Source organism: Denticeps clupeoides, chromosome 16, assembly GCF_900700375.1.
Source record: "Denticeps clupeoides chromosome 16, fDenClu1.1, whole genome shotgun sequence".
In the NCBI taxonomy this organism is placed as follows: domain Eukaryota; kingdom Metazoa; phylum Chordata; class Actinopteri; order Clupeiformes; family Denticipitidae; genus Denticeps; species Denticeps clupeoides.
This window is the reverse complement of record NC_041722.1, coordinates 14,521,676-14,542,174: the sequence shown is the minus strand read 5'-3', so window position 1 is coordinate 14,542,174 and position 20,499 is coordinate 14,521,676. Positions and strand designations below refer to the sequence as shown.

Below are 20,499 nucleotides of genomic sequence, written 5' to 3'. Positions count from 1 at the left end.
CAGAGAGGTAGAAGGAGATCAGGCGATTACTGATTACTCGGCATCTCTGCGTTCCTCTCATCCTCTGCTTGCTCTCTCTCTCTCTCTCTCTCTGTGCCCATTCTTTTTCCCATTATGTTTAATACCTCCCTCCCCCCTCCGCCTTTCTTTCTCTATCACTGTACTCCTTCTTTCCAAGGCAGAGGGTATTTATAGAGTTTCCAGGCAGATCCTTCTTAGCCGTGTTATGGATACCAGGAGGGTTTCTGAGCAGGAGAGTGCAAGGTCGCTGGTACAGTGTGTGTTTTTGTGAGGTGCCACCGAGCAGCGTTTGACAGTTTGGTGCTTTCAGCGCACAGCCATAAAACAAGAGAAGGGGCGGAAGAGATGGCAGGTGTTGACAACCAGTGAACATCCATTTTAGATATCGTTTTTAATATGGTGGAGAAAGCAGTACAGTACTGTTCGGGTCTCCCTTGCGAGTCCTGGCAATTATTCGGAGTTTAATCCAGAACCAGGCCTGATGGCTGAATCATTTATTCATGGGTGATACTCTTGGTCATTAAACAGCATGAGCAAGCAGTCAAATAGATTTCATGCTGTGGGTACATGTGTTATGCAAAGTTTGGGCTTTTGGATATTTTTTGGTTTGAATTTTGGTCTATGTCTACATATATGAATTATGAAGGATTACAAAGCTTTTGCCATTGCAGATCTAATCATTTTCAGTGAAAGGGTTTGATTGGGTTTTAGTTTAATAATCTGTGTTTAAATGAATGGTGTATGGAGATTATTGTGAATTACAGATTTTTATAGGTTTCGACACTGGTATTAATAGTTATGTTATTGTTTTGTTTTTTTTTGAGAGGAAATCTCAGCAGTGTATGGTGAGGAACGGACATGAGACTGAATGCAAATGAGCTGCCCTTTAAAGCGTTCCCCACACACACACATCACCACACACACACTAGTGTGAATTTTTAGCTCAGCCTTGAAAATACTGGCTGAGACATCAGATCTTATGCTTTTTTTGTGACACAATCTCTCTCTCCATGAACTGAGCTCATGTGAGCAGTCTGACTATACTGCTAGAGATTAATAAAATTATTTTCAGAATATGTTTTTTTTTTGTTTAAGATGGTATACTTAAATCTGAAGACTTCCAAGCCTCAGGAATCAGTTTTTAGAGATAATGAGTTTTGTGTCTCAGATCTTATTTCTCCACCACCAGGACGTAGCTTGGAGGTTTTGTCACTATTATATTATTGTTTTGTTTTTTTACTCCTTCTAACAAGGGTGAAGGTTTGCTAATGAATTTTGCAAATGAGATTCAGCACTGTGGTAATATTTCTGTGCTAGTCAGGAATTATGACAATTTTACTTTACCACTGAGCTTATCACATCTGTAACACTTGCTGAGACATGATGAACTTACTACAATCACTTATATTGAGAAATATATGATATGGGTATTAATATAATTAATGCATGGTGGGCATGTTGCAGTCTGAGGTCTGGAAGTTTAGAATTAGACAGCGGGTTCTGTGTGTGTGATTGCACCAGAAGTAATGTGTTGGGAACCACAGCGGCATTTTCAACCATCCATCCATCACCTTACCACTGGCGGTGCGGCACAGTGAGAGCACCGCTGAGGACATGATGTATTTCCTCATACATTCAATCAGCATTTATTTAAAGACAGTTCCTGTGTGTTCATGCATTGTTTTGTTGTCCTGATATAGGAATTGATGTGTTTTCTTTTTGCCTTTCCCATCTCTCTCTCTCCCTCTCTTTTTCTCTTTCTCTACAGTTGGGGGGCTGTGGTATTCTGGGAGTGGGGGTGTGGCTGTCCGTGACCCAGGGCAACTTTGCCACCCTCTCTTCCTCTTTCCCATCCCTTTCCGCTGCCAACGTCCTTATCGCCGTGGGGACTATTGTCATGGTCATTGGTTGCATTGGCTGCGTCGGGGCGGTCAAGGAAAGCCGCCCTCTGCTGTTGAGCGTAAGTACCTGCCACACCTTGGGAAAAGAGAGCGCTGATTCACACACGACTCAGAGAACAACATTGATCACTGTCAAATGGCTAAGGTGAAAACAGTTATTCAGTCTGCAAATACAAATCGATACATCCTACCACCCGCCAAACCATAACCCCACTGAGCACTCTGTTAAAGCGCTGTGTATTCCTGCATGAAAAGCTTCTATTACAAAAAACCTGGGTTTTAATGTGTTCAGCAGACTTACATCTCTGTTCTGAAAAAGCTGTCCAATGTCAACACTGCGGTGTTTCTTATTTAGCCCAAAAATCACATACCGTATGTCTCAATGGGTTTTGACAAGCCCCACAGTTCTATTAATTATTCCACATGGTGATGACAATATTTGAAGATCCTGCTAGATTTGGGTGACTGGGACTGAGTGGTTATGGTAGAAGACATCAATGGTGGTCTATCTAGGACAGACTAGGTGATGAGGTGATCATCATACTGTATCTGGATTTAACTTTTATGGAATGCTTGGCTAAAAAGATTCTCAGGATTTTTAATAGATAATGACCGACCTCCTTCTGGCACTTATGCTTCTGCTGGTTTTGAAGGTTGCCTTTGAATCATAATAAATGCACTGACTGAAGCACAAATGTTGCTATGCAATTGTATGCTAAACTGATTTGGTGTGTTTAAAATTAATAACTTTTTTTATGGATTTTTTTACTTAAAACCGCTTATTGTCTACATTTTGCCAATGAAATGAACACTGTTCTCGCTCTGACTGTTGCGTTTTTTAAGAACTCATCAACTGTATTTTTACCACTGTAGTTCCAGTGAGATCATTTTGATAAGGTGGGCGATCGCTGTGCACAGCATGGTACGTTAATTAAAACCCACAGGGGGAAAGCCTTCTAATGAGTCCACTAGACAGGCTTGATCATTAGCATCAGATCTGACATTTCCATTCAGTTTTTTTTTGGCAGTTCAACAAGGCATTAATATTATATAGCACATTACCCCCCCCAAAAAACCCTCACCCACAATTAGACTCAAAAGATTTCAATTGAGATTTCATGTATATGAATAAAAGGCTTTTGTGTGTTCTTGCACAAAAGTGGGCAAAAAGTAGATTACAAGGAAATTTGGGTTTGTCATGCTAGTCTAGACTGTGGGCCATGCTTATTTACTAAAGGAGCCAAACTGGTTTTGGTTCGTAGTGTCATAGGGTGTAATTAATATTAAACATTTCTATCTCACAGATGTCATAAGAAATGTTCTCAGTTCATTCTCTCATTTGCCAAGTAGATGGAGGATTTCGAAGAAAGTGTATGCGGGAAGGAAGTGATCAATTATAGTGTTAAACCCAACTAAATTGGTCTTTTCCATGTGCCCTTTTATTTATTCCCCATCCAGCTTCAAAGATCGTATCCGTGCTCCCCAAGATCATATGATCTGAGTCATTCTGGAGTCACTGAGCCTTAAAATTACCTCTGCTCTTCGTCTTGATGGAATTATGAGCAAGGTCGGAGGTCGGAGACAAGCTTATTGACATGAATCTGAATCGGCGCTCAGACCTGCTGTGTAGCTCTGGGCCGAGGCAATATGCCCGCTGTTTACATTATGAGAACTTAGGTGAACAGCTGTTATTTCTGCGCTGGAGAATGGCAGCCTTGAAGGCCATTGATCTGTGGTACAGCTTTATCTGCTCCCACAATGGGGTGTCTAGAGTTTTTTTTTTTTTTTTTCAATGGAAATCAGGGTTAGGAGATCGGTGTCTTGGGGTTCATGCTTGCCAATCTGTAATTATATTTTTCCACATAACCGCCGCACTCGGATATTGCTGCTTTTCCCAATGGATTAAATAAAAAACCTCATGCAACACAAATCCCAATGTACCATGCATGTGCACAGAACCAGCTGATTCCTTATACGCAATTGCTAAGACGATTTTGAGGGTCCAGCAATATCTGTTCTAGTTTTTTCATCCAAAATATGCAAATATGACATTTATGGAGATATTTTCACAGTGCTACTTGAGATGCAGAGTGTAGGAAGTGTCCAGTGATGTCCCATTCACTTGCTCACCAATCAGAATACTGGAAGATATATTATTATATTATTATATTGTTCCTTGGGAAAACACTGGCGATATGATGCTTTGATACGATGTAAAGTAGTCAGTGTCCAGCTTGTATAACAGTGCCAATTTTCTGTCCCCTCAAAACACAAAAATCAGCCATTAATGACTGAACCACAGACAACAAGAGAGAGCACAACTCTAAAGTGAAAACGTCCAAATTTTAGGGGATCATGCTCTGCTTCTGCTTACAATTTTACATTTACAGCATTTATCAGACGCCCTTATCCACTGACTTACAATCAGTAGTTACAGGGACAGTCCCCCCCCCCCCGTAGCAACTTAGGGTTAAGTGTCTTGCTCAGGGACACAATGATAGTAAGTGGGATTTGAACCTGGGTCTTCTGGTTCACAGGCGAGCGTGTTACCCACTAGGCTACTACCACTACTACTACACTAGGCTGGTTGTTACATTTACAGCATTTACAGCATTTATCACAGAACAAGTTGTGTCACAGCATGTGTCACAGAACAAGTTGGCTTTTATGTTCAGCATTCAGCAGCCTCAAACCATGACACTCCCACCATCGTGCTTGACTGTAGGCAAGACACACTTGTCTTTGTTCTCTCAATGTCTTGCCCCCACACATGCTTGACGCCATGTGAACCACATAAGTTTATCTTGGCCTCACCAGACCACAGGACCTGGTTTGAGTAATCCATGTCCTTAGTCTACTTGTCTTTTGTGCGTCGTCTGCAGTTCACATGCTCTCAGCCTGTTCTGAGTGGAACCGGTCCTGCTAAACCGTTGGAACCGCTGCATCGTCTTGGCCACCATTCCGCAGCTCAGTTTCAGGGTGTTGGCAATCTTCTTATAGGCCAGGCCATCTTTATGTAGAACATCAATTCTGTCATTCAAAATCCTCATCATGAGTTGCCATGTTGAACCACAGTGACCAGTATCGTATCTACAAGATACTCTACTGGCACTGGAAGTGTTGTGTTTTTTTACTTCTGGAGAGAAAACGGAGGAGGAAGGGACGACACACTTTCCTCCCATTTTAAAGTTGGAGAAACATAATTAAAGTTCACCTTCAGGGCGTCAGCAATAATGACTCCTGGGGTGGTAGTTAGTTTCTCCTCTCCAACTTCATCTCAGCATTTTAAACAAGGTCAAGAGCATGTTTTCTTTTAGTGACTTTGAAACGTTGCTTTTATTTCCTCCCTACGAGATGACTGTAGCACACTTTATTTTGGGGTCAGCCAGACTGCGCGGCCTTATCTGCAGCTGCACAGTGCCACTTCGCTCCCATTCTAGTATCTTTACACTGTTTCACCGTGAAATATGGAGTGGATTTTAAAAATGTAATTTTTAAGTATTGAATTGTGTAGCACCAGGCAGTTTCAGTGACCTCACTAATATTGACTGGCACTGAGGCCATCTGCTCTCCATCCTAAACAGCTCTTGGGAACATTTTCCAAATCTGCCATGGTTCTATGAAGTTATATTTTTATCCCTTTTACATTATACATTTCTTTTTACATATATACAAATAAATGCACATATATATACTCTCTTGCATCTTTTAAGCATATTTTATACTGTAAAGCACTTTGGTCAGCCTCTGGTGGTTTTAACAGTGCTGCATGCATAAAGTGACTTGACTTGATATGTAAGTTGCCAGCTGTTCTTTCTTGTTTCTGCTTATTTCTGTAAATCAAGAAGACAGAGTTGATGTGACATTCTGCATCCATTGTAATTCCACAAAATCAACCCCATAGCGTTCTGCCTTTTTCCGCATGTAACGCCGTGAAAAAAAAAAACCTCATGAGTGATGTTCCAGTGGTAGGACAATCAAGTTAGATCAGCCTTCAGTGGATGGATGTGAAAGCAGTGGTAATGGTGGCAGCATCTCATTATGCATAACATTGCTATGCACTCCAAACTCATATTCCTGCTCTGTTCCTTCAAGCACTTTTAAAAAATATATATTTCAAAGCCCTTAAAAAAATTAATGTGATGACAGTCTCAGGTCCAAAACACACAAAGAGTTATGAATATATTGGCAGAGCAACTGGCTCGTGAAACCAAAATCGATGCAGCTCACATGTTGTAATGGGTCTTGACTTTTGCCTGCTGGCTTGGAACAGGTGATATAACCTTGGAGGACATTAGCGCCTGCAGCATATTCCGAATTTATGGTAAAATATTCCCAGGCTTGCCAGGGAGAGAGATGTTTACTTGTTAACAGCTATTTACGTCACTGCTTCTCCTTTTCGCTTCAGCTTCTCATCTCCAGTGTCTCTTTAATGGCTGGAGGGGGAAGGATGGAACATTAACCTTTAGCACATCTGATGTAAAGTGATGAGAGATAAGGGAGAGTGTGAGAACGACAGGGGGAAAAAGGGAAGAAATTATGTGAGTGAAGATAAAAGGAAGCAGAGGAGGGAAAGACAATAACATGCATGTCAAAGTAACATTTAGATTAATGCAGGACCCAATTTTTTCTTAGGAGAACTTTGCCTAGAGCGTCACACCATCTCCACCATAGAATGGTCACTTTAACTGCTATGCCCCTACACAGCAAGCTGTGCTGCAGACTGTGTGTTCTGACACCTTATTATCACGGACAGCATTATGGTCGTCAGCAGCTTGCGCTATAGTAGCTCTTTTGTATTACCAGATGGGCAAATCTTCATATGCATCCGTGGCCCTTGGGACTTTCCGTTGACCTCGTTAGATGCTAACAATGCACACCGAGAACATCTCACAAGGGCAGCAGTTTTGGAAAATCTAGCATCGCTGTCCCACTGCATCCAACACAACTTGAACTGAATGTCAAGAACATGCAACAGTCCTGTGTAGGTGGCGGCCACTAGTGGCAGGGACTTGCAGAACAAATTATCAGCCTATTCATTTAGGTAACACTGAATGAGGATTCAGACGTAAGTTGTACTCAGTCAATGTCTTCATGACTTCATTACTCATGAACTATAGGGCTAAACCCATGATTTAATGACCTTTTCCATGAACGCTTTCATTTATTCTCTATTTGTATCCAGAAAGTCAATATAATTCACCTTTGTTTGCTTTTGCACACCGATGCTAACACACTGTTGTTAACACAATAACACATTTGCTGTACGAGGCAAAAAATGTGCAATGCAACTTTCTGCCAGTATCTACAGGAAAACGTGGGCTGAGAATGCTTTCAGCTCATCATTTCTCATCATAAGCCCCTCTTCCGTTTGTCTCTTCCACTAATGGATTCTGCCAACAGGGATGTTTGGGAAGTTTCATCAGAACCTGACACTGCCTTGATTTTTGAATGCTTTATTCAACGGGTTATTCTTTCATGTAAAGAATTCCATATAGCAGTCACAATATTTCATGAGCTTTCTCTCTTTTGCAATGGCTCTTTGACAGTCAGGGCCTGTATTTCGCCCATCGCATGTGGCATCACGGCAAACATGCCTTCTGGACTAGCAGAAATAAATAGGTATGTACAACAAAGCAGGGACTTGCTAATGACCTGGATATCTTAGAGAGGAGGAACTTTATATCATCACAGGGCATCGTGTCGCCCTCATGTTCAGTGATTTCGGTGAATTTCTATGATTTCTTTGGGTTAGTGGTGGCCTAGTGGTTAAGGAAGTGGCCCTGTAATCAAAAGGTTGCTGGTTTGACTCCTAATCTGCCAAGGTGCCACTGAGGTGCCACTGAACAAAGCACCGTCCCCACACACTGCTCCCCGGGCACCTGTCATGGCTGCCCACTGCTCACTCAGGGTGATGGGTTAAATGCAGAGGACAAATGTGTGCACTGTGTGCTGTGCTGCTGTGTATCACAATTGTAATCAATCACTTCACATTCATTAATATATGGTATGAATATATTATATACACACAATAATATAGGAAGATCATTCCAAATAGTAAATCATATAATTCCATACACTTCAAGTACCATAGAACCCACTGAAATGACTGACATTATGTATCATATAAGAATTTCAATACATCACACAATCGGTGTCATGCAAAATTTATTTCTGGTATTCTGTAGGATGATAGTGAACGTATTTTTCCAGAGCTTCAAAATAATTGTCTCATTTGTATTGTTAATGTCACATCTTATACATTTTCCAGATTTACAGAAACAGATGACATAAATCTATGTTTTGTTACAATTATTTCTGGAGTCCAGAAGTTTTTATTAACAAAATTTTAAAAAGGGAGCATCCTGCTTCTCATGTTTCTTCTGTGCTCATACTGAATGATTTAAACCTCCTCCTGTCAATATGCCAGATACAGAGCAAGTCTAGTGTGTCATCCATCTCTCTTTCTCCTTCATTTCCCACAATTCTCTACACTCCAATACCAAGGGGACCACGCTCACTACCAAATTTCTCCTGAAAATAGTGACAAATACGTAATTCTCATCCTGGTCTGTTGGTTAACTTGCTGTCTCTACTGTTTTTATCCTCTGGTGATGAAAGATACAGATGTTTCGTCTGCAGATGATGAGTTCACGGTGTTTGGTGAAAAGTGTGCTGCTCGAGTGCGGCGCAGAGAGAGCGTGATGACTGATGCGGCGGTGCTGTCATCTGGCGAGGCTAGAGAGAGGGTAGAGAGAGGAGTGGACGAATAAGGGGCATTAAATCACCCCCTCCCGAGGTTACTATATATCACCAGCTGCTTCACGCTCTCGCGCTGTCGGTGGCTTGCTGCTGGTCATGGTCAGCGATACATATCTCCCGAAATGTCTTTTCTAAGTGCCTCACCCCCTCCCCTCTCTCTTTTCTCTCTCAACAGTTTTTCATCCTGCTTCTCTTGATCTTCTTTTTGGAGATTCTGTTCATCATCATCTTCTTTGCCCACCAGGATCAGGTAAGTCCTTTTCATTATTTTTTATTTGGGCTGTCAGTAAATAAAAAAAATGTAAGTAAATAATTTTTTGCAAAGAATGAACTGAGCGTAATTCTTACTAACACAGTCTGATATAATATTTGAGTGTGGGAAACAGTACTGTACTGTAACAGTACTGTAACAGTACTGTAATACCTTGCTTCTGCCTGGGCTCACCAAGGTGGCACCCGTTCACATGATGGGTTGGGTTCTGATCATTTACATTTACAGCATTTACCAGACGCCCTTATCCAGAGCGACTTACAATCAGTAGTTACAGGGACAGTCAGGGTTAAGTGTCTTGCTCAGGGACACAATTGTAGTAAGTGGGATTTGAACCTGGGTCTTCTTGTTCATAGGCAAGTGTGTTACCCACTAGGCTACCACCACCCCCTGATCACTCACAGGTGCCCTACAAAAGGACACAAGCAGGACCCAGTCTTAATTTCCTGCCTTAATAATGTTGCTTCCCCCGTTCTGCATCCTTTTCAGTTGACCGTAGGTTTCCGGCCATTGCACCATTTATTTGAATTGAGAGACACACCCACCCTGAAGCATTGACGCAACATGCACATGTGAGCCTGCAGTAAACAAAATGCAGCTGCGTTAATGTTGTTCATTTATTTTAATATGTAAAAGATCTAAAACTGCAGCGAATAGCATGTTCATTTTGACAGCCATTATATTTCTGGCCAGGGGTGGTAGTAGCCTAGAGGGTAAGATACTGAACTATGAATCAGAAAACCACATCGTCACAGGTTCAAACCCCACTACCAGTGTGTCCCTTAGTCACATTTAGTCACTGTCTCCAGGGGGACTGTCCCTATAACTTCTGATCGTAGCTCTGGATAAGGACATCTGATAAATGGCGTAAAGGTAAATGTCTTTGTGAAGTGAGTACCGATGATGATACAATTAGGTCCAATTTTAATTAATATGTAAAGTTCTCCAGATCTCATTGCAGACAATGAACTCAGTTTTCATTCCTGGCCCTCATTGTTCTGCTCAGAGGCTGCCCTCAGCGGCTGCAATGAAAGCGTGAATACATGAGTGTCTCTTAAAACAGATTCACAGCGCGGTCTTGGGAGGATAAATCGAGCCCACAGCCCTGTTCATCAGTGAACACTCACTCGCTCGCACTCCAGTTATTCTGTTTAGCATTCAGTCTCTGGGGTGGCTACTTCACGCCAGAAAACACACACTGTTCAACGTGAACGTGTCTTAGCTTCACCCGTTTGGACAGTGTAGGCGTTTCGACCGCAGACAATTCCTCTGAATTCTCCTCAGAGGGGTAATATGTTTGGAGTAAAAAAAAAAATCTTTGTTCTCCATATGTGTCCATCACTGCACGCCTCCATATTTCAGTTTCGAGACACAGACCCATAACTGCAGAAGCCTGATTAACCTTTAATCACCTACGCATTTCTGTTGCTCCTCCTCTTGGCTTCACCTTTCCATTGTGATGCTGATGTGATGAGCATGTACCGCCTGTTGACATTGCGTTGAGTGGTGTCATGGTAAATTACGCTCACTGTGATGAGTAACGCGCTCCTGCTTTTTACCCCTCTTATAGAAAATGCCATCATTCCGCTGTGTTCCATATTTTTTATGTGTTAATATCTAAAGCCCACAAGGGCACTGCTCTTTAATGAAGGCGTTAAGTTGTGATAATTGGATTAAATATTTATGACTTGTAAACTATTAATGAAGACGTTTGTGTGTTTTTGTGTCTCAGTTTTTCTCAGCAATGCAGTGTTAACTTTTTTTTTCTTCAAGTCCTACGATTATGCCTAAGATAAAAATGGACCTAGATGGGCATTTAATAATCACAATGCAACACTGTGTAGAGCCTGGAGAATATTAGGAACAAATTAGGCATGATAGCATTACTGCAGTGGGATCCCTGCTCTGTAATTTCCTATAATTTGCTTTTTAAATGTGCTTGAGACTCATTCTCTGATAATGTTGTATTTGCAATTATCAGATCGTAATAAAAGTGAAATAATGGCTCTGCTTCACCTTAATGATAGAGATTAAAATGCGGACTGGAGATGCGTAGTGGAGATAAAACAGAAGGATTTGGTTTGGTTGGACTTTTCATTGTCATCGGCCCCTCCAATTTTCACTGCTGCAAACACCATTTGGCTTTTTTGATGGACCAAAAACATCTTTGTTGTGCAATTTTGGGCCTCTGAACAGTATTTGAAACAAAAAAAAAAACTCTAAAGTGACACAACTGCAAAACCCATTTAGACAGGAAACTACAGAAGGTTCAAACGAAACAATGATATACAGTAATGTGCAATGCTTTGGTGATATTTACAAATGGATTATTTCTGACAGACGAAGCAGATTCACCCTCCTGTAGTTCTCAAATCGTGACTCAAATGTCACAATTCATCTGCCGTCGTTTTTTTATTGTTCAGTCTGACACTCAAAAGTGACACCAATCTGTCCAGCAGACGCCAGCCGCCATGACTAAAATTGTTGAGTGTGACAAACGACGATCTGAGAAGACCGCGGATGTCGCGCAGGAGCTCCACACATTTTCTGAACTTCTGTTTATTTCAACAGCCCTGTGGTTCTGTGGCTGGATCATGTTCGGTGGCTACAGAAGCGCTGATTTTCAGACCAACTTTTTCAAGCTAAATTCGCTCTCTATCCATGACCACTTGATCCATGTCGGGCTTGTGGGGGCTAGAGCCTGTCCCGGTGCATCGGCTGCAAGGCAGGGTGCACTTTTCCTAACTAGATGCACATAAATAAGATATGGATACTAGCTAGAAGCTCCAGCTGGGAGCTCTGTGCCACTACTCGGAATGTAGTGGCCCACGTCCTCATGTCAGGGTTACAACCTACGGGTTTGTGTGAACTTAAATAAAATGTTTTACAAAATACTTCCAAGTCTGCAGCCTGGTACGTGAGTTGAATATGTAAATTATATAGTGGCACAGAGCTTGTCAACTTGAAATGGCTTTTCAGGGTCACCCTTTGCAACACTGCTGCATGATTTCACATGGGCCTAAGCGCCAGGGAGACGGATTCTCTGCCTGTCATCTGAGGCATTTGTCCCCTCAGTCATTCAGTCCTATGTTCATATGTTTAATGCATTGACTAGAACTTCATGTTTTATTTCATACCACATGCCGTGGCGACAACTCAGCGGTTCTAGCGTTGGCCCTAGCTCTGCTGTCGGATCTGTGAACTTAGCGCAAACAGCTCTAAACAGTTGGCAGTGTCTCATCCACTTTTCACTCTGTTAGGGAGCGAAGTCTGCCATCTGCTTCGGCCGGGAAGTATAAAAAAAAAAAAAAAAAGAAGAAGGGAGCGCTAATTAGCAGCCACTTGCAAGCAGGGGAACGGAGGTGCGCACAGCCTGCAGCTCACACTCAGCCACCAGTTCCCCCGGCAGCCCGCGGGCCGTGTTAGAACAGCAGGTACACCCGGCAGGAGTAGAGGGTTACTTTCCAAATCAGAGAGGAGGGACTCGGGGAGATTCCCTTGACGGCTCCCCACCTCCGAAAGAAGTTCTCTATTTATAGTTAGAAGCAGGATTTTTTACCTATATGAGATAACATAAAAAATGGCACATCCTGCAATGAAAAAAATGAAAATGAAAAAATGTTAATATTAATTGAGTTAGTAAAGATTGCCTGTGTGGAAAATTAAGACTGTCACCCTGCAAATGTGCAACTAAAATTTCACTCAGTTTCTGTATATGTAACTTTTAATTAAGCAGATGTTAATTATCCTTTATTTTTAATGGGGGAGGGAGTGACAGAAACATACATTCACACCATTGCCCTTTTAGGCTGTGGGTTCAACATTTTCACAGTTATGCTGCAGTTAATATGTGCATTCGCAATGCATTTGAATAAAGTAATATGTGCTTATTGATTTCTACAGTAATATTTATAAAGGCTAATGTAGCCTTCTCTTGTAGCCTCCAGCTGCAACGATTTAGAATTCAATGTGCAATATTTTATGAAGAACGTTTAAATATGCATCTCATGAAACACGTTTTCACATCGACCAGCCATAACACTGGAGGGTGAAGTGAACCATTCAGTCATTGATTATCTTGTTATGTGACGTGTTGGGAGCAGAAAGAAATTTTGAAAAAGTGTGCCGGCAAGGTCACTTGGTTATAACTTCATGAAAACTTCAGATGTTCCTGGTCTGCAGAGGTCAGGACCTACCAAAAGTGGTCCAAGTAAGAAAAATCGATTTGCATAGTGAACACATACCAGACCAGACCCGTTCAGGGTCCCCATGCTGACCCATGTCCACCACCCAATCAGCATACAATAGTCACACGAGCATTGGCAGTGGTAGCAGGTAAGGAGGCGGACCCAGAATCGGAAGGTTGCCGGTTGGACTCCTGAACCGCCAAGGTCCCACAGAGGCGCCACTGAGCGAATTACTGTCCCCACACACTGCTCCCTGGGCGCCTGTCATGGCTGCCCACTGCTCACCAAGGGTGACATGTTCAATTCAGAGGCCGCACTTCACAATGACAATCACTTCACTTTCACTTCAAATAAAATAGATCGATGAGTTGAAAATGCATCTCTTACCAGAGGCAGCGTGTGGCTTTAGGGAATGTTCTTCTACGTTCACAACCTAAACATTGTTGCTGACCAAATACTTTCCTCCATGGAGACAGTTTTCCCTGATGGCCGTTCCCTCTATCAGCAGGATAATGTGCCTTGCCCCGCCGCGAAAATGCTTCAAGAACGGTTTCAGATGCTGACATGGCCTCAAATTTCTCCAAAGCATACCTTCAGAAGTCATTGGAGGCAAAAGGGGGAGTGTCCCATATCTGTCTCTTTCTCCCCTTGACTTTTGTTGACTTTCTCGACGTCTCTCTCTGTCCCTTCCTGCCACACCCTCCCCCATATCTTCCCATTCACCCATCATCACTCATGGCTCTCCCCCGTGTGTTGTGCATGTGAACATTGATGCCGGTCTGAATCGACTCAAGGTCGGAGACACTGGGAGGCGGGGAAGGAGCGGAAATCTTCTGTCTATTCATCTGCAGCGGCACAGAAAGGATGAGAATATACATTATAGCATTTTGCAAATTGAGTGTGTGATGGCGGCAAACAGTCGCTCTTATTTCTGAACAATCCTTTCATCTGTCTATACACTCTATTCTCTGATGTTCTGTGGGTGTTTGTTCCTACGTGCTGCTTTACCATAAAAACACGGTTTAAATTGAGATATTGTGCAGTAGACAGGGAGATCTGAGATGTCATCAAGGACATTAAAACCGCCGTGCTCAATAATGTTCTTCATGCCTGCTTGGACAGCTTTGAAATCATGGGCTCCACAAGGCCTCTGAGGGTGTCCATTAAAGTCGGGGGGCGGGGCCTCCATGGATGGTACGTGCTCGATTGGATTGAGATCTGGGGAATTTAAACCCTTTGGTTTTCCTCAATCCATTTGTGAACTATTTTTTGCCATGTAGCAGGACACTTCGTCTCGCTGAATAAGGCCACTGCCATCAGGGAATACTGTTACCATGAAGGAGTGTTCCTTGGGCAGGGCTTTGCTCTCTGCACATAACTTCATCAGTGAGCCTCGGGTGAACCCATGACTTTATTGCTCAATGACCTTGTGCTGGGCCGCTTTTGGTATCTACTAACCATTTCCTACCAGGAACACCCCCACAGAATCCGCTGTTTTGGAGCCGGATCTGACACGGTCATGTTTTTCTGCCTTTAATCGACGTTCACTGTTTACTTTTAATGTTGTGGCCGATTCAGGTCGATGCCCCTGTCTGGGTCTGTTGTTGCATATTTCACATAGAATAGAGTAAAATATTGATATCTTCTTCATTCGGAGTGATTTTGCATGCTCCGGGGTGATGGTATCTGTTGCTCAAACAGATGTGGGCTTTGATAAATGTGAAAGTTACACTCCATGCTGCTGGCGCCAAAGGGAGGGTGCAGGCTGCTATAGAGATAATTGATTAGAGTCATGCCGCGCCCAGACACCCTGTTTTATTCAGCGCTGAGCTCTGCATGAAGTGTCGATGACTTCAACACACGGAACGCATATCGAATGTTGCGGTGCTGAAACTCTGTGAATTCGATTCCAAAGGCATTAAAGTTCAAACACAAGTCCAAATTTGATTCGCTCTTTTTCCTTAATTGTTCTCTTTCTCTCTCTCCCACCGTATCAGGGCTTTCTTCTTCGTTCCTCTGCTTTTTATTTTTTTTATTGCTTGCCTTTCTTCATTGCACTGTCTCCCTCGCCATCTTACCCCCGCGTTGAATAATTAATAGCGTAGCCCAGCTCAGCAGAGTTGGAGACGCAGCAGTCTTGAATCAACTGGGAGCAAACGCTGCGAGCAGCCCGCGTCCTTCTCCTCGCACCGTTCCAGCAAGCAGTGTTTTTCTGGCGAGTGTGACCCGCGCTCCCCGCGAGGACGTCATTTCACCGGGACATGAACGAATTTGGCCACCCCCCCCCCCCCCTCCATAAGCAGCCAACGGCCGCGGGGGAGCGGATGTGGGCCGATGCATTATTCAGGTCACACCAGAGCATTGTTGGAGTGGGCTGCGAGCCGCAGTGATTTACTGGAGGGCGGCGATCAGCTGTCGGGGAGGGGGGGGGGGCAGAGAGGTCACAGAAGCGCCCCAAATCTTCCCTCCGAGCGCAGATGACTGCTCTTTCCAGTCGCTGTTTCACTCAAGAGCCGGGTCGGGAGGTCAATGGCAGTCAGTTTGATTGATAGGCTAATTGTTAGAGTAAGTAGCTCATTATCAGGTGTATTTAAAGATCCGTCTTGGGCTCAGCGCTGGTGTTATTGTGCTGTAACGAAGCGTCACCGGCGCCACGGCTAGACCAGGGCAGGTTTTAAGGGGAATCGATGGATTGTTACAGCGCCGCCCTCGAGCCCAGCGAGATGCTGGGAAGTTGGCATCACCTGTCTCATCTGGTGATGTGTGTGTGCGAATCTGGCGCCACTGACGTGTCAGTTTCGGTTCACGGCAGGGTGCGAGTGCGCTGATGCTGTAGAGCTCAGGCGGATCGGTGGAATCCAGGTTATAAATAATGATTTCAGCACTACTGCCGCAGTAGCAGTGAACTTGCAGCACCTATCCTGCGCTAGTGAGGGGTGTGTGTGTATCTGGCTTAAGTCCCATATTTGTTCAACTGTGAAGATGGCTACGAATGCAGAGGGAGCTTTCTGCCCATATTCTGCATTTTTATCATCTGTATTTGTGCATATTTTCCAAAATCTTGAGGATACGGAGCAATACCTTTTTAAAAGTATATGTTTCAGTTATTTTCACTTATACAGGGAGCCTGAATTAGCCTTTAGTAATCTATGTGATGCAGCTCTATATTATCCTGTGTGTTCTATAATTAATTTTGCCTTTCAGTGCATCCTACCAAATTGAGCTCTGAGTGCATTTTGAATGAATTTAAATGAATGCAAATCACATGGCAAAACATGGCAGGGTTTAAAAAGGCAAGCGTCATCCCTACTGTTAGTCATTTGGGTTGTTAAAGTCTGGACTTGAGAAGAATGCATAGAGGGACTCGGTCTTAATTCGGGGGACATTATTCTGCTCGCATCACTATCCCGTTTGTCTGCAGGGACCGCCAAACGCAGCTGGATTTCACTAAGTGCCGGATCATCAATATTTGAAATGTTCTCATTTCTCCAGTCACCTGTAGTGACAGTGTCAGTATGTGCCGAGGAAGTATGAAATTTTTAAAACAAGTAAGTGAGTTAAGTGATTAAAAAAACATGCCGGACATGAAGTTTGACATCATTGTGACTCATTGTTTTTCCATAGCTGATCTTATTACTGTAGGACATCCATGAGCTCTTGTTCTTATAATTACCCAGCTGGAAGCTTTTCAAGTCATATTTCTATAAAACCGCATGTACAAATTTTTACATTTTACATTTTACAGCATTTATCAGACGCCCTTATCCAGAGCGACTTACAATCAGAAGTTACAGGGACAGTCACCCTGGAGCAACTTAGGGTTAAGTGTCTTGCTCAGGGACACAATGGTAGTAAGTGGGATTTGAACCTGGGTCTTCAGGTTCATAGGCGAGTGTGTTACCCACTAGGCTACTACCACCCTTGTGCTTCTACCATCTCAAGGTACTTTTTTTCTACTGGGATTTTGTTACTTCTCTGGGATATGAAAGAAAACATTATGCAATCTGCGTGAGTGGAGAACCATGGATATTTTAGTTGCAAATCTAAACATTACAGTATTCAAATGAGAAAGAGCCTAATAACTTGGAGAGAGAGACTTAAGTAACAAGAGTAGGGTGATGAGTGCAAAACCTGCAAAGAGACATAAAATATGTTCAAATGTTACAATTTAAAAGAAGAATAGTGTTGGACACTGCACCACTTAACCTTTAGCCGTTTGAGCATCCTCAAACATGTAGGTTTTTTTTCTGAACTGTGCATTTTTGTCACCTGCGGACAAGCGGCTGAGTGTCTGTGGATGGACTGGAGTTCATGAAGCTCTGATAATATATGACTTCAATAGAGCAGTCAAGGACAATAAAATGTCACCATGAAAGGATGGTCCCATTGTGGAACTGAAGAGGGCCATGTATATTGGATCAGGACTGGCTGCAAATTCTCAACCCTAATTTTACTGCCAGCTCCGATAGCCGCTGGAGAAAGACTAATGAGTGGAGGCTTCAGCTCGTGCTGGACGTAGTGCAGAACCCCCCCTCGTGTTAACTATCGACAGTCAGACAAATGGTCGAGCTCAGTCGCCTACCCGCTATAGTTCTCGCTCATCTGTTTATCTGCACTCTCATTGGCTGTAATGATTTGTTTGTCTCCCGCCTTGTTGGCCTTCACAGATTGATCACTATGCCCAGAACGACTTGAAGAGAGGTCTCCAGCTCTTTGGCACTGAAGGCAACGTGGGCCTGACCAACGCCTGGAGCATCGTACAGACTGACGTAAGTTACCATTTTTATTCTGCAGAACCCTTTGCTTCAAGGGGTGAAGGGGTGAGGGGCAGCGTGGGAGAAGAGGGTGCGTCAGAAACATACCGGGATGACAGACAGGTAGTAACACACCCACATCCTTGGCTCTCCTTATAAAGTAGTGGTTTGAAAATCAGAAAATATCTGCTGGTTTCTGACATAAGCTCTGACATCACAGTAGGAGATTTTGTGTCCATAAACTATATCTTTGGAAAGCTCATGTTGGCTGATCTATACTTTTGAAGCAGGACAACAACAAAAAAAGGAATAGGTTGGTCTCAAGTAAAAATGCCAGGGGAAGTGAGTTGTGGAAAAGGCAAAAATATGATTAGCATAACGTTTGATATATTAAATAGGTAATTATTGGGATAAATTAATGATACATAAATAAAATAGATCAGTTTATCCTAATAAACAAATTATGATCATTTAATGACAAATTAATACAATTAATTGGGACATTGGGTGAAAAAACTACTGCCTCTGTGGCTCGTAAACTTTTTGTACACATTAAACTGGATTTTGCAAAAAAAAAATGTATTTTGAGTCAGAGATACGATTATCAGGTGTTATCATATACACTCATTGGTAAGTATGAGAATTGTTTGGCATGGCATTTTGTGTAAAAAATAAATGTCCTCATGTTAGGGTATGTGGCCATTCAACAGTAAAGGAGTTCAGTCACAGAAACCCTCGCAGATCCTCAGTGGAACTCTGTTCTTTTGTCCTTTTGATGTGCAATCCTTTGTATTATTCATGCAGCGTTCACTTCTCACCTATACAAGCCCAGGAAAGACAAGAGCAAGAAGAGCAATAAAAGTCGGCCTTTGTGAATTCGTGTGTGTAGGGCAGTTAGTGTTAAATTCTCAAAAGCCTCATAAGAGCTTGCGCCATAATTTGACCAGCCATTAATTTGTTGTCGAACATGTCTGGAGTGCAAATTATAACTTCTGTAATGGCGTGTGTTAATTATAATCTCTCTTTTTTTAAAATGCAGATCACGATCACATGCTGCATGCCAGGCTGATAATGGTGATTTTATTTTATTTTTTATTTCTACTTTAGTTCCGATGTTGCGGTGTAACCAATCACACGGACTGGTTTGAGGTGTACAACACCTCCCGTGTTCCAGACTCCTGCTGTCTGGAATACAGTGATAATTGTGGCCTGGAAAACCCTGGAACATGGTGGACTGCGGTGAGAGACACACTCTTCACTATAAACAGTCATCAGCATCTTGGATATCAGTATTATAATATTCATTCATGTTGTTTATGTCTTTTTTATCTTGTAAATGTTTTCTGTAAATGTGTGAAGGTTACGCTCTTGCGCTAGTGATTAAATATACACTGCTCAAAAAAATAAAGTGAACACTTAAACAACAAAATCTAACTGGTGGAAATTATAGGCAATTAGCAAGACATCCCTAATAAGGCGTGGTCCTGCAGGTGGTGACCATTTACATTTACAGCATTTATCAGACGCCCTTATCCAGAGCGATTTACAATCAGTAGTTACAGGAACAGTCCCCCCCCCCCCTGGAGACACTTAGGGTTAAATATCTTGCTCAGGGACACAATGGTAGTAAATGGGATTTCTGGTTCATAGGTGAGTGTGTTACACACTAATCTACTACCACCCTGGAGCTGGAGGTACTCTAGTGGTAGCATGAGATGGAATCTAAAACCCACACAAGTGGCACAGGTGGTGCAGCTCATCCAGGATGGCACATCAATGCGAGCTGTGGCAAGAAGGTTTGCTGTGTCTGTCAGCATAGTGTCCAGAGCATCGAGGCGCTACCAGGAGACATTTAAACAAAGTTACATACTTCGGCTGGTCCTGGGTTCCTCCTAATGCAAGACAATGCTAGACCTCATGTGGCTGGAGTGTGTCAGCAGTTCCTGCAAGACAAAGGCATTGATGCTATGGACTGGCCCGCACGTTCCCCAGACCTGAATCCAATTGAGCATATCTGGGAAATCATGTCTTGCTCCATCCACCAGTGCCACGTTTAGTCCAGGTCTGGGAGAAGCATGCCCAGGTATTGTAGGGAGGTCATACAGGTACATGGAGGTCACACACACACTGTGGAGCCTCATTTTGACTTGTTTTAAGGACATTACATCAAAGTTGGATCAGCCTGTAGTGTGTTTTTACAATTTAATTGACTCCAAATTCAGACCTACATGTGTTGATAAATGTGATTTCCATCAATAATATATGTGTGATTTTGTTGTCAGCAAATTCAACTATTTAAAGAAAAAGTATTTTATAAGGACATTTAATCTCATTTAGATTTAGGATGTCTTTTTTATTTATTTTTGAGCAGTGTATATGTGTATATTTGCGGTTCAGTTACATATGTTTAAGATTGAGGAGGCTCCTAGTGTGCTTATTAAAATATATGCCATGGTCTCAAGTTTGAATGATGATGCCAATATTAAAACCACTGGCAGGGCAAAATGAATTACAATGATAATCTGGCTACAACACAACCTGTCAAGGGGTGGATATGAGGCAGCAAGGGAACAGTCAGGTCTTGACGTTGATGTGCTGGAAGT

General features: G+C 42.7%; 1 protein-coding gene across 2 annotated transcripts in view; it reads left to right on the top strand.

Moving 5' to 3' along the window:
- Window positions 1–20,499, top strand: part of tspan4a (tetraspanin 4a) — a 58,146-nt gene that overhangs the window by 33,253 nt on the left and 4,394 nt on the right. For both annotated transcript variants that reach the window (XM_028956931.1, XM_028956930.1), the window contains 4 exons: window positions 1,790–1,981; window positions 8,860–8,934; window positions 17,810–17,911; window positions 19,004–19,135. In XM_028956931.1, the coding sequence (XP_028812764.1) occupies window positions 1,790–1,981; window positions 8,860–8,934; window positions 17,810–17,911; window positions 19,004–19,135 (501 nt within the window). The remainder of the gene's footprint in view (window positions 1–1,789; window positions 1,982–8,859; window positions 8,935–17,809; window positions 17,912–19,003; window positions 19,136–20,499) is intronic.